At 45.1% G+C, this 13,903-nt stretch overlaps 2 protein-coding genes across 2 annotated transcripts; both read right to left on the reverse strand.

The window, feature by feature from the left end:
• Nucleotides 1-1,414: 1,414 nt before the first annotated feature.
• On the reverse strand, nt 1,415-4,693 carry LOC130157033 (E3 ubiquitin-protein ligase RBBP6-like). The gene is made up of 5 exons (XM_056356181.1): nt 4,676-4,693; nt 3,834-3,922; nt 3,629-3,725; nt 2,650-2,789; nt 1,415-1,736 (listed from the first exon to the last, which is right to left on the reverse strand). The coding sequence occupies exons 1-5, from the start codon at nt 4,691-4,693 to the stop codon at nt 1,550-1,552; spliced, it is 531 nt and encodes a 176-aa protein (XP_056212156.1). The 3' UTR covers nt 1,415-1,549.
• Nucleotides 4,694-7,399: 2,706 nt separating this feature from the next.
• On the reverse strand, nt 7,400-12,512 carry LOC130157256 (E3 ubiquitin-protein ligase RBBP6-like). Its single transcript, XM_056356666.1, has 3 exons — nt 12,333-12,512; nt 10,002-10,101; nt 7,400-7,457 (listed from the first exon to the last, which is right to left on the reverse strand). The coding sequence occupies exons 1-3, from the start codon at nt 12,496-12,498 to the stop codon at nt 7,400-7,402; spliced, it is 324 nt and encodes a 107-aa protein (XP_056212641.1). The 5' UTR covers nt 12,499-12,512.
• Nucleotides 12,513-13,903: the final 1,391 nt, after the last annotated feature.

Raw genomic sequence — 13,903 nt, forward strand, 5'->3', positions numbered from 1 at the left:
TAAGCTCTAATAAATACTGTATTTCAAAAGCATATGTTGAAATAAAACTTAACAGACCGCTGACTGACAGAGAGGAAGATTTAGAAAGTTTGGTGGCAGTCACCTGAGCAGCAGGTGTCACAGTCACAAGTGGTCGTGCAGGCGGTGACGGCGGCTGTCGCTGCTGCTGCTGAATCTCCTTATGGAGCCCTGTTGTGTAGCCGGTTCCATTGTGGAAGTTGTTCACAGCCTAGAGGCAGAAGAACATGGACAAAAAGATCAAAGTGTCAGATTATGATGACAATAGATGAAGAAAAGCCTCCACAGGGTAAAATGACTTGTACAGTCCTGTACATGCTATCAAGCCTAGAGTAAAGCAGCACACAGAGATAGGAACACATCACATGAAACACTGCTATTAAGGACTGGTAGCTCAGAGTATCTGTAGTTAAAGGACTTCAGTGTTAACAGCGAATCTGAGAGGCAGGCAAGCATGTTTAGACAAAAGTTTGACCTGAGTTTGCCTGATTATCTCTAAAGAGTTGTCAGCTTCTGTAACAACAGACAATGCATTTGAAAAGTAAATGCAGCCTTATTCAGTTTATCCTTCTTTAAGGAGATGTCAATAATTTCCTCCCTTTCAGCTTTTTACAAACAGACTTTCCTTACAAACAGTTGATGAAAAAGTCACCACGTTACCTGGCGCAGGAAGTTGTTGGCAACTAAAGTGTCAGGAGAAACACCTGTCTGATGACACGCCGGGCAAGTATGTTCCTCCGATTCCAGTAAAGCTGTTCTAATACCTGTGTGTAATTAGAAGCGTCAAAATAGGTTTCAGCCAAAGTAGGGAACTCTTTGGGGTTCTCATCAATTATAAGAACACACAGACGATTAATGGCTGGATATGGTCTTGAATGGAGAGCATGAAGCTATAAATGTTCATTAGTGTAAAAAATGCCCAGTATGCAGCAAATCGCTATACAGTTTTGACATTTCCCTGTTGTAACAGCTGAAGACCATAGAGTGGGCTGTGTCCTGATGTTTGGACTAGTCTTTTTTCTACTACCGAGTACAGGAAGAAGCCACCAACATCAAGGCTAATGAACAAAGCACATCTCAAAAAGCCATGAGTCGGTTCGAGTTTTGAAGGTTTAACCAACTCCTGTGGCAAAGAATGTAGATTAAATGCCCGACTGCCTGTTTGTGGCGGACCAGAGTCAGTCACCAGAGCTGGCTCTATAGTTGTGTATGAGAGAAAGAGCTGTGGACAAACTACGTGCATTCCATATCTAATACTGTATTCACCTGCACAATTATGCACTCTTCTCGTACTCGACCTTCCGCATGTGAAGAAGATTTGACTAGATACACAGAAAGGGAAAAAAGCTCTTTGGCCTTTGGGTTTGTTTTTTTTTTCCCCCCCCATTACGGAGAAGAGGCCTTTCCTACTCCGGGCGTACTGAAGTATGAAATAGACCTGGTAGCACAGGTGATCTCCTATTCCTGCTTTCAGAAGATCTGATGTGGTGTTTTGGATTAAAAAACACGGGAGGGGAGTTTACTCCTTACATTACATTACGCACTTACATTCGTCACAATAACTTGCTCCACAGCATGGAATAAGCGCTGCATCCGTCACTGGATCTTTACAAATGGGACATAACAACTCGTTTGGAACAGGCCTGTCTGCGGAGGAGGAGGAGGGCTCCTCTGGTAAAAAGGGTGGCTTTTCCTTTTTCTCTCTAGCATAAGCTTCCCTGGAGGGCAGGTGGGGAAGGAAAAAGAAAAAAGTGAAAGATGGGAAAGGAAAAATTTTCCAAGCTTTGGATTTTATCAAACAAAGGTAATAGATGGAAGTCTTCTCACTCCACATTGGCTTTCTACAACGTAGGCATTTACGCTAAATGACTTCTCTAGAGCCACACTATCAGAAGAAGAAGGAGGGGGGAACATTTTTCCTTCTGCAGAACTCTCCCATCCGTTGGATCAACTACGAAATGAGCTCAGACTAGAAAAATAATTGCTTGACAGCTAGAGAGCAGGGGAAAGGAATCCCACCTCTCCTTTGCCAGAGGGTAAGTGCAAATTGCTGGATCAGGGTAAAGTTCGTCCCCAAGTAATTTCATTTTGTAAATGAAAGAAGTCTGTGCTACAGCTTCTACAACAGGAGATCCATGACAGAAAAAGGGAAGTGCTACCGAGTGCACTTTCCAACAGCCACTCCTGTCAGCACACAGCAGTAATTTCTTAGTTTATAGCAACAGGAACACTTCAGCCCGTTTCACACATGAGATTTGTTAAAAGTCAGAGGAGGAGGAAATCTCAGTCCAAGGGCTATTTGTTAAATTTTGCAAGAAGCCTTTGAAACATAAACCAGAAGCAAAATGAGCATTCAGAGAGAATGATGCCAGCTGGAAACACTACTGAAATGCCTTGCAGAAATACAGGTTCTTAGCATACCCCAAGGTCAGCCAGCTTCCCGGGGCATGAACAGTAGGACTACTCTATTTCAATATGGGCAAGTATTGCAGATTTTAAGGTTAAGATACGACGGTAGTGCTTCCTCCCTCGTAATTAGAGGCTGGCCACCTCGGCTGCATTGCCACTCAGACATTTACACATGGTTGCTCTCATTCGCATTTTGGTCGGTCCGATTAATTCCATACTTACGCATTAATAGTTGGTATTGCGTATTTCCCAGCCTTTGTCAGCATGGCACCTTTTGTGTTGGGATCCTTCACCTCCACCAGGAAACTCCTTGGAATTCCGGTGCTCCTTTTAATTCTGCAAACAGGCTCCACATTTTTGTCCTGTTGAGAACAGAAATGCAGACATCTCTCCTCTTCAGACGCACACTTAAAATGACGTTTCAGAGATAATTTTAAGCAGCGAAAGCCTTTAATCCCCTCCTTTTACCTAACATAATGGCTGCTCGACTCAAACTCCTGCTTTCCCCAACGAGCATAGCCAGGACGTACCACAGGTTTGAGCAGAGTTTTGAACCCAGTCGTCATTCTTTGGCTTAACTTCAGGACCCTTCAGGGTGAAACAGCCCTTTGCTCACCGTCCGCTCAGAGCAGAGGCACAAACCTGTTCCCCCTCCAAAGCCCCTGGGCAACGTGTGAGAGCTTAATTCAGGGTCTCCAAATCAGCCCCCATGGAAACTTACATTCACATCTATATAGGAAGGCTGAATTCATTCCTCCTGCACGTACATTCAGGGACTGATGTTAAACGGCATGAATATTCAGCCAGAGGCTTCTGTAGTTAAAACTGACAGATACTCAATAGACGGGGTCGACAGAAACCTCTTGTTTTTAGAGGAAATACCAACAACTTTGAACTGTCATTAGAAAGAGTTAGAACCAGGAACATTTCCAGTACTATTGAAATAGATACAAATATGTATGAAAGTTCACTGAGAAAGATCTATGGACATCTTTAATGTCTGTGACCTAGAGAAAAAAAAAGTTTCACATTTAGAATTCCAAGTTTCCCTTGAATTTGGGAGGGCTTTGCAACATTGCCATGTAACATTTCGCCCCGAGAGAAACAATTCTTACTGGGAGTGTTCATGTCTTTGTCACATAAATGCCAAGGTAAAAAACCCTAAAAGCTCGGTAACACCAGAGGCCTGCCCCAATCTTACCCTATTTACCGGGCAGTTCTTGGCATAGTGGCCAGGTTTTCCACAGCAAAAGCAACTGGATGATGGTGGAGGCAGATCCAAGGGTTCCCTCAAGTAACTAGAAGGTTTGGGGAAAAAAAGGAAAAGGTATGCATGTGTCTCTCTTCTTAAAAGAAACATCTCCATACTTCTTCCATAACCTTTGAAGGTCACATTTGATACTTACTTGGATGGATCGTATTCATGGCAGGACTGTATCATCATCGCCTTTATCTTATCCTCTTCGGAAGCATTGGCTTCAGCCAGGTTGGCAGTCTGTTTAACAGGTAATGGTTATTTGACACGCACATTAGGCTACAAATAGGCTCTCTTTGTACCTTACATAAAGACTTGTGAAGCCAATCCAAGTTTTGTCCAAGCGGACTGAAGCTATGTGTAGAAAAAAGCCCACCAGCCAGCATTTTGAAGCTGGTCTTTAAGCTCCAGACTAGTCAAAGAAGCTAGCCATGGTACATTTAACTGAGAAAGATGTGTGCAAGTAGCAGTATTTACATTCTGCAGTGTCAAAAGGACACACAACTTCAGAGTCGTGGCAGTTGGTTTTGCTTGCTGAAATTCAGCTTCAGACCCAGAAGCATTAAAAGGAATCAAGCTTTCTATAATCCCTCAGCAAGAGAAAAGATTCTTTTCAGCAGACATCTGACCATCATGTGCTGTAGGCAGTCCAAACCGCACGGTTCCGCCCCCTCCCCCACCGCCACTCGCTTCTTCATAGGAAGTGACTGAACTACAATTTTTTTCCAGTTGGCACTGTCCTTTTAACACGCAAATTGTAATATAAACCTTACGCAGAACTAGATCTTCGAACTATGGAAGCCAGATGGTTTTTTTTACACAGTACTTCTTCAAATGTTTCTATTACACACTAGTCCAGATACAAGCAGGGTCAAAGGGGGTGACTGTAAATTATTTGGAACTTCAAGCACCTATCCTACAGACCAACTGCTCATGTTTTCCTTTTCACATGCATTCACTCACGAAAGCAACCAACTAGTTTCCACATGTTACTTCATCTAGCTGTTCCATATACGCAGGAACATAATCCAGATCTCCATCTATGAAATCATTTCCAGTAACATTTGCAGAGAACTTTTTATAGACACTTGACTGATTTGTCTGAACCCAAATGGTTTACAAAACACATCCAAAACCCACAACACATTTCTAGGAACAGACCACCATTCAAATATGGCATTCAATACATAGTCATAACAAAGCAGAAAAGTTCTTACTACACATTGCCTCCTGTGCCAGCCTGCACTAAAGGGGCTAGGGTAACAGTTCGGAGCTGCTTTGTTACCTATCTCCGTATTTCTGAAATCTTTGAATTTCTCAAAAGCTTGGACAGTTTTCCACATTTTAGAGTAAATTTCACATGACTTTACAGAACCAAGGGACAGCCCTGAGGGAGACCAATGTCTTTTGGTGGCTGCTTCCCAAACTAATTCTGCACACACCTCCACCCCCACCCCCACCCTGCCGCAAAATGTTAATTAACACAATTAAATTTATTAAGAAAATAAATAAGTGCAGCGAGCGAGGGAAGACGTTCCCAGTGGGAAGGATTTCTTTCTCTTGGACATGAGCTCTGGCCTTCATTTTCAGAGGAAAGAACTAGCTCCTCTGCGTTAGGCCCTGCCTTCTCTAGTCTTTGTAACTTTAAAGACTATGCTTTTAATCACTTCTGTGGCTAGCACTACGCCTCTTCACCAAGTGCAATCACTAGTGTTTCCCCAGACAACGTTACACGTTGCTGAGCACAAAATACAAGCAGTTCCATTACAAAATATGCTTTCAGGCGGTCACGTCTGCTGATGTGCCTCGCATAAACACTGGCACAGTCCTATCAACAATTAGGTGCACTTGCACACTTTTCACAGTCTGCATGTAAACAAATTAGGTTGCGTCGTCCTCTATCTGTATGCCACAATTCAAGCAGTCCCGCACCATTCAAAGAATGGATCTGTAACTGTAATGACTAAAAATTCAAAAACAGCCATGCAATTGTCCATGTTCCAGAAACACGTCTGTTCCGGCTGTTGCAAAGGCCCTAGAAATGTCCATGACTTACAGCCAATTAAATCCTGCTGTAAAAATGGTGTTAGTTTCCAATGAACAATGAGCGGGACGTATGAAAAATGGTAAACAGCTTCTGAAGTGCTGCTTCTTTGTGTCTTGCAGATGAGTAACACTGCAGCATTACACTGAGGCCAATAAGGTGCTCCCCTTCCATCTTCCCAAGCTGGGAACTACTCTCTACAGGATAGTATCAAAGTAATATTTTAAAGTTAGGAGAAACACTCTGAATTATTAACAATTAATGTTTTGCTCATATTACAGCAGTTATCCAGCTAGAGAGCACAGTGTAAGGTTTGAAAATACAAGGATACACACCCACACCCACCCCTTTCTTTTTAACACGATTTCACAAGCAAGTACATCTAAGCATACCTTAATAAGCTGGGCCAGAGAAAGAGGTGCGGAAGGGTCGCCAATCTATTCAGAAAAATTAAACACATACTCAAGTTCTACAATCAAAACAGAGCAATAGTTCACCCCTACTGCTGTATGAAAGCCTGCGCTATATCCTCTGAGTGTCACTGGAAGAGCCACCTCCAAGCCAGTGGAATTTATACTTGTTCAAAACAAAGTCCAAACCTTAAACAGCTTAAGTATGCCTACGTTGTTAATGAGAAGAAACTAAAGCAACCAACCCCTCCTGAGATCAACCTATTGCTCAGAATACCTCAGAGGGGGACCCTTGTCAAATGCTCACAACTGCTTAAAAGACGGAGGGTTAAGGAAGCTGTCCATTTGCAGCTCGAAAGGATCTAAAAAAATTATTTCCGTTTATTTGAGTAGGAAGTGTCACTACAGGAAACATTGTCAGTGCAGTTTATAAATTAATCAGTTAATAGCTCATCATTTACTAAATGCACACAAGTATGATTCATGAATGCAGTATAGTTTTTGCGCTGTCTTTCATTTACTTTAATTAGACCCCAAGTTCACGAATTTCTCGATTAAGTTATCCTAAGAGCTTACAAAGTGATCAGATCCAGTGACCTAGAGCTCATGTAATGCCTCACTCCATTCTAGTGAAGAACAAGCAGTTATACTTACAGATGAAAACCAACCACCACCACAAAGTAATGTTTGTACTATGAGGGCTATTTTGAAATGCATCGTTGCACGTAGCATACCCCCCAAGGGCCAAGTGGAGATCTAGGCCATTACTAGTCAAGTGTCTCCTCGAGTTACTTATTCATGTCTTAGCAGCAGAACAACAGTGTTTTCTGACCGGAAGAAAAATGCTGCCCCTTTTCCAAATGTAAATTCAAAGTGGTGGCGTACTGAAGAGTGGCACCAAGTTCAGTGGTGCAAACCTTGAACCTACAAGCTCTAAAAATGAGCATACATTATCGGTACAACACACAGTCACACAAGAAATATTCTAGCCTATTCAGTACGAAATGCAATGCGTTACTAGGCACAAATACCATTATTCACATTAGAACCGCGCAAATGTTGGCATTGCTCAGTTTTCACTATGCTGAATCAAATACATTGGATTTACAGCATACACTATGTTTCACTGGAAAATATGTTTGAGAGATATATATTATAAATATTATATATAAACCATATATATTTTATATATTTTTATATATATTAAAAAATTAGTACAAGGCTACATTTCTTAGACTTAGGTGCAGCATGTAGAAAAAAGTTTCAGCTTGTGTTTTTACATACCTCTTTTGATGTTCTACTCGCTGGCCCAGTTCGACTTCTAGAAGAAGAAAGAAAGATGATCAGAACTTAAAATAAAGCACTCGTAACCAACATAAAGCAGGGAAAACAGTTTATAAAACCTGAACATCAAAACATTGTGTACTGGCAGTCTTATGAATACGGAAATTTATTTCTATACATAAAGTGTGCTCTCCTGGTGCATTCAGTGCAATTGAAATAAAACCCAAAATCCCATTCCTTCTTTGCCCCCAATGACTCTAAGATACAGAATACAGCAGTGCAAGAAGAAGTCCTCAGATATTTTCTTTCTGCTCTCTAAGTACCAAAACTGTGAAGACTGTGCTACATTTTTCTGTTCTTAAATAGTCAGCCATCCAAATACGAAGGCACCTTCAGGCAATCTGTATAGCCCCACTACCACAAATAGGTACCAGATAGAGCACTTTGGTTTCTACACTCCTCTGACAAAACGAGAACAGTTGTCTGTAGAAAAGTGTTTCTTGGTGGAAGCCCAAGCACTGTGTTCAGGTACCTACCATACTTAGCCTAAAGTGACTACAAATAGCAGTAGAAACATCACCTGAAAGCAGTTCCTAGGATTTTCTGAGATCGAGGAGGCCTGTGTTAAAAAAATAAGAAAAAAAGTCTTGATTACCAGAACTTCCTTTAAGATCATCTTGAACATGCTACAATATTTTAGGGAACACTTATGACACACAAGCCCTTGCCGAGATTCCACATACTCGTTGGTCTGTACCTGCATGCTACTCATGAATCAAACATGCAACCGCCCATCTAGTTAACAAACAATTCATACCTCATCCAAAGCGTCCCACGAGCAGAGGCAACCCAAAGGCTGCTGTGCAAGTCCTGCACAAATAGAAAGGCTCATACTTCCTGCCACTGCTACACCACCACCAGGCTCGCAAGTACAGCCACGTACCTCCTGAAGATGAGGAAGCACGAGGAAAAGCTTTAGATTACCACACCATGGTTTCTTCATCCACTTGCCTTGAGGAAGATACTACAAGGTGACTAACGCATTCCTGAAGGCCTCTCCACCATGACAGCATGCATTCACCATTCCCAAACATTAACAACTCTACCAGTTGTTTCCACAATGGTTCCAGCTGAAGGAATAGAAAGCTGACCTGCCTGATCCATTTGCAACTTTAGCAGAGCAGCGGCATTCATCCCTTATCCCCACGTGCAGGTGCTTCTTGGATCTTTGATGCTAGTGGCACCTAGCCTCTCATTTTAGGGCAGCATTCCAACACCAGGAGAGGGTGTCATCCAACCAGAAATGGAGGCTATATTGACAAGACAGCACTAAGCATCCCGATCTAAATTAACCCCCCAAACAAGGCCATGCTTAGCAGCACAGCGCTGTGGCATCCAGAAACTCTTGGTAGTGCCTGAAAGCACTAATATGCCCAAAGCTTACAGGAGAGCCACATAAATTCAGGGGGGTTTGCTTGCAGATGCTTCATGGGTACTAGGATGCTGCTGTACTGTTTCTTTGAGACACGCTGAAACTCGCCGGTATACTTTATTTATTGAGAACTAACATTAGAAAGACACGGCAAAACCACAAGTCAATAATATCTACTAATGGTGGAGGAGAGGTCTGTCTTGAAGAAGGCTGGAAAACATGACCATTCAAACCATGCTGACGCAGCTGATACAGAACTGGACTGGACGAATACATCGATGACAGCAACAATGCTGTAGTCAGGCTTACATTTGAATATCTGCAATTGTAATCAGATTCTCTGTCCTCCATAAATCTGAGGAATACAGCAGTAATACCTGGAGCACAGAGAGCAGCTTAGGGTGAAATCAAACTTAGAAAGGTAACTACCAACATTTGGGAATGTGCCCAACTGCTTTCTGAGCTTCAGGTTTGGAAAAGATCAACTGCTCCTTCACCGTCCTGGCACAAAAGGCAATACGCTCTAGGACGTTGCTCTCTTTCTCTTGCCCGACACAGGCATTGTCTTTAGGAAACTAATAGGAATCACTTAAGAATGAAACTTCTTGTTCGCACGGTTTGCCAGCTGGCCACTCTCAGTCTTTCCTCTGGAGACAGCATGCAGCCCCGCCACCCCCACCCCTCTGGGGTGTAAGAATACCCTGCCCCCCCGCCCCCAAACAAAGGAAGCAGTCAAACACTGGGACTCGGACTGCTGGCAGATGGGAACCAATTACCAGTTCACACTGCAATGTGTCTCTCCGTTTACTCTAAAAGCAATACAAGCAAAAGCATAAAATAAGGAATCTCTCTGCATAGAGGAAACAGGATGGAGAACTTGACTCTCAGAAAAACCAACCCCAAGAACAAACCCAATTCAAACGTCTGAACAGCTACCACTGTGGGACTTTGAATGCCACGTCCCAGCGGGCTGAAAAATCTAAGTCTGCTTTGGGACAGATACATTCAAATCTGCCCTGTCACAACACAATTTAACAGCAGCTTTAACAAGAAAGAGACAACCGGAATGCCTCCGTAAACCAACAGCCACAAAGAAGGTGAACACACTGAAACCCCTCCCAAAGAACACAACGCGTTATGGCTACTTACCCAAGGTCTGTCTTGCCGGTAGCTTTAACTCCTCTGACAGGGACTCTCCTAACAGTTACCGATGAGTGCCTTGGAATCAGGGCATTGTCATCTGTGTATTCTGAAAACAACATCAATACAGAGAAAGCATCAGTCAGTTCGTAAGAGTGATATTAATATGTCGTGACATAGCACTTCAGGGAACCCTTTACGGATAGAAAAGCAACATTTTACACACAGCGTCATGCTTTTATCATGTCCACACACTCACGGTACCTTTCCAGAAATCTTCAGGTCTGATAGTCAAACACAAGCAGCAAAATCTTTTCCATTTGTTTTGAATCGTTTCAATGCCAACAGCAAAATGGTCTCTAAAGTCACTAAAGCAGAGTCTGCTAAAACATGAGGCTCTTTCCTGATCTAACTTTCATTGCTTTTGCTCCTGTTAGCTTACAAAACCCTAGAACATGTCTCTATAATAGCGAGCACGGAAGAGGACACCCCCACCCCGCCTCCCACCTTTTAAAACACATCCCAACCATCCATTTTGCCTTCCCACCATCTTCAAAAAGAGTCCACCATCTCTTTTTTTTCCCCCCAGTGATGTGTAAAATCCTGTTTACTTTTAGCTTCTATTAGCATTGCTTCTATTACGAGATTTCCGTGATCACGCGGCTCGGAAAACTCTGAACAAGTTGGCCATCTTCACTCAAGGTTCACTGAAGGGTCTTTCCAAGATCATGCCAACATTTAGTCAGGACTCCTGCACAAAGTTATAAAACCCACTACCATATCTCCACAGGGAGGATCTCCAAGAACCCCCTTTAGGCAGGACATCCAGGCCTAGTTCTTTCCTTCATCTTCTGAAGGTGACTTTAAGCACGTAGATGCTGTCCAATAAAAACGGAAAGTCACGGTTATGTATAAAACCCCAAAATCTGGCATACACATAAATGACACCGAAATGTATTCCTTAGCTTTGCTCTGACAACCGCTGGGGAATTTTTTGCATTTTCACGGGGAAAACACCCTTACAAAAGTTCCAGTAAGCATCTGTGTCACAACCTGTACGTCTGCCTCTACCTGCGTGTCTGTCTCTACTGCTGTATATGACACGCGATCCCGTAACACCCCCAAGACCCCTAACACCGTGCTGTTAAGTCTCCTCACAGATACTCTCCTGAACCTACTTTACCTGTCTGTAGGTAAACAGCGTGTTTAGGTCCAACCACTTGAAAGGCTGGGGCCAAAGTTACAGTTACCGCAGCAGGCATGTTATTCTGTTTAAGTTTTAATACATCAAACAGGGAGAGGAAAAAATCCTATGAGTACACATTGTAACGACAAGACTGTTGTGGGAATGTCACAGAACCACAGGAAAAAAGAAAAAAAACCCCAACCGATAAAATTTGAATGTTTAAGGAATGGAGACGGTTTCCAAGTCTTTGTATTTCTGACAAGTCATATTCCAAAGTCTTTAATCACATGCAAGCTTTGCCAGACGGTAGATTACCAAACTGAAACAGCACACTCAGTAATACAAAACCATTACCGTCTCTGAGAATCAAGCACCATTTCTCAGATTCAAAAGAACTTAGGGTTTCTCTAAGAACATTTCTAGGTATATTCACCATAACTGATCTGCCATAAAACTTCAGTACTGCCCTGACACCGTTTAACACGCAGTACCACGACAAAAATGCACCGTTTGAAAGAAATGAAGACATGATGCTCAATAGCATCTGAATGAATGTGTAGCATGGTGCAGCAAAGAAGCTGTATTAGCAAGAAATGCCAAGTATACTTTAGACAGAACACTCGTCTACAAGATGGCTTTCCAGGGTCTGCATAGATTCTCACTCACAGATACACTCTTGATCCAAAACGTTGCTACTGAGCAGTTTCTGCAGCAGCCAAGCACCGCTTTTCCAACGCGGTGGAGTAAAAGTAGCTGAAGACAAATTTCAGTCACCAAACCCACTTTTTTTTCCCCTTTAAATTAGCCACCCACTCCTTTTCTATCACGTTCAGCCTTCTCTGCCGGCTTTCAAAGAAATCTGGCAGGTCTGTGATGACAAGGCATTGTCCCACATTCCCTTATCGTTTTAGCTAGAAGGGTTCCCAGAAACCCAACCTCTTCCACGCGCGGTGTCGCACACGGGCCCCGTACGCTGCTGTGCCTGGCTGCGCACACAGCCCTGACGGCAGCTGCCAGCGCACAACCACGGAAGAGCAGCTCTGAGGCCCCAGCACAAGTCACCGCTGCCGGCCGTGGCCCAACCGCCTCACTGGCCGCCTGCGCCATCGCCAGCCGGCCGGTCCCCGGTCCCCGCGCCCGCCGCCCCCACGCACCTTCCATGGTCTGGGCGTTGGTGACCTGCAGGTCGCAGTGGGTCGCCTTCAGCCTCTCGCGGCCCATGATCTGGCGCCTGAGGTCGCGCAGGGAGATGTGGGGGCCGTGAAAGGTGACCACATCGGAGTTCAGCCTGGAGGAGAACTTGTAGTGGACACACGACATGGCCGGGGCCAGGCGGTGCCCGCTCCGCGATGGCACCTCACGCAGCAGCTGGCCTCGCGGCCCCCACAGCAGGTCAGGGCCCACCGAGGGGCTGGGGCCAGCAGCGCGGGCTGAGCCCGCCGGCTCCTCCTCGCAGCCCCGGTGGGAGGACGATGGGGACAGGCCCTGGCTCGGCCTCCGCTCCCTCCTCGCACCAGCGCTGCCAGGCCAAGCTGCTCGCTATGGCAACCCAGGCGGCTCCGCATTGTGACAGAGGGGCTCAGGGGGCCACTCAGCGCCCCTGGGGGAGGGGCCTTCATCAGCCCCGCCTGGGCCGCCGGTGTCCCTGCTGTCCCCCAGCCTGTCACCGCCCCGTGCCCTGTCACCCCCCAGGCTGTCACGGCCTGCTGTCCCCTCCTGTCACCCTCGATGCTGCCACTGCCTGCTGTCCCCTCCTGTCACCACGCAGGCTGTCATGGCCTGCTGTCCCCTCCTGTCACCCCCATGCTGTCCCAATCTGCTGTCCCCTCCTGTCATCCCCAGGTTTTCACGGCCTGCTGTCCCCTCCTGTCACCTCCCAGGCTGTCATGGCCTGCTGTCCCCTCCTGTCACCACCCAGGCTGTCACTGCCTGCTGTCCCCTCCGGTAACCCCCAGGCCTGTCCCTGCCTACTGTCCCCTCTGGTCACACTCCACACTGCCACTGCCTGCTGTCCCCTCCTGTCATCCCCAGGCTGTCACTACCTGGTGACATAAGCTACATAAGATAAAAAAGAAAAAAGAAAAAAACCAAAACGAAAACCTGCTTAGGTGAACACCAAAACACCCATGACTTTCTCAGACTCTTCACTACCCCACATGTGAGTCAAGGGACAGGATCTCCCAAAGGCTCTTTTGCAGGCACTTCCTGAAGACACCCCCACCCCCCACCCCACCCTGCTTTTCTACAAGTGCACAAAGAGGTGAAGAAGAGTTTCATGTTTAAGTTAAAGGAGGCAGTTTCTGAAATTAGCTTAGGTGAAAAAACCAAGGTGGTGTACTCATGGATTTTCTCCTCTGCAAAGCCATGAAGAAAACATGAACCGCACTCCCCAAAGGCAAAGGAGCAAACTGAGGGAGAGCAGCTCATCGGCGCCTTTCAGAGCTTCAGCAGTCTGGGGAAATGGGAAAAAACCCCATACAAAGAGAAACAGCAGCCAAGAAGCACTTTTATAAAATGCATATTGGGGCCTGTTCCAGACCTCAGAATGACTTTCAATGTTGCTTTGCATGACTATTAGACCAAGGCCTAAAGTGGAGTGATAGCTTCTGCTTGCCGGGGCATGAGAAGATCCCTCAAATGAGCGACACAGTAACAAGTAAACACCAAAGGCAACAGCGGAGCTTACCATTTCCCTCCACTGGCGACCAGCTGTGCAGTAAACCAG

The sequence above is a fragment of the Falco biarmicus genome, chromosome 11, assembly GCF_023638135.1.
Source record: "Falco biarmicus isolate bFalBia1 chromosome 11, bFalBia1.pri, whole genome shotgun sequence".
Taxonomy (NCBI): Eukaryota; Metazoa; Chordata; class Aves; order Falconiformes; family Falconidae; genus Falco; species Falco biarmicus.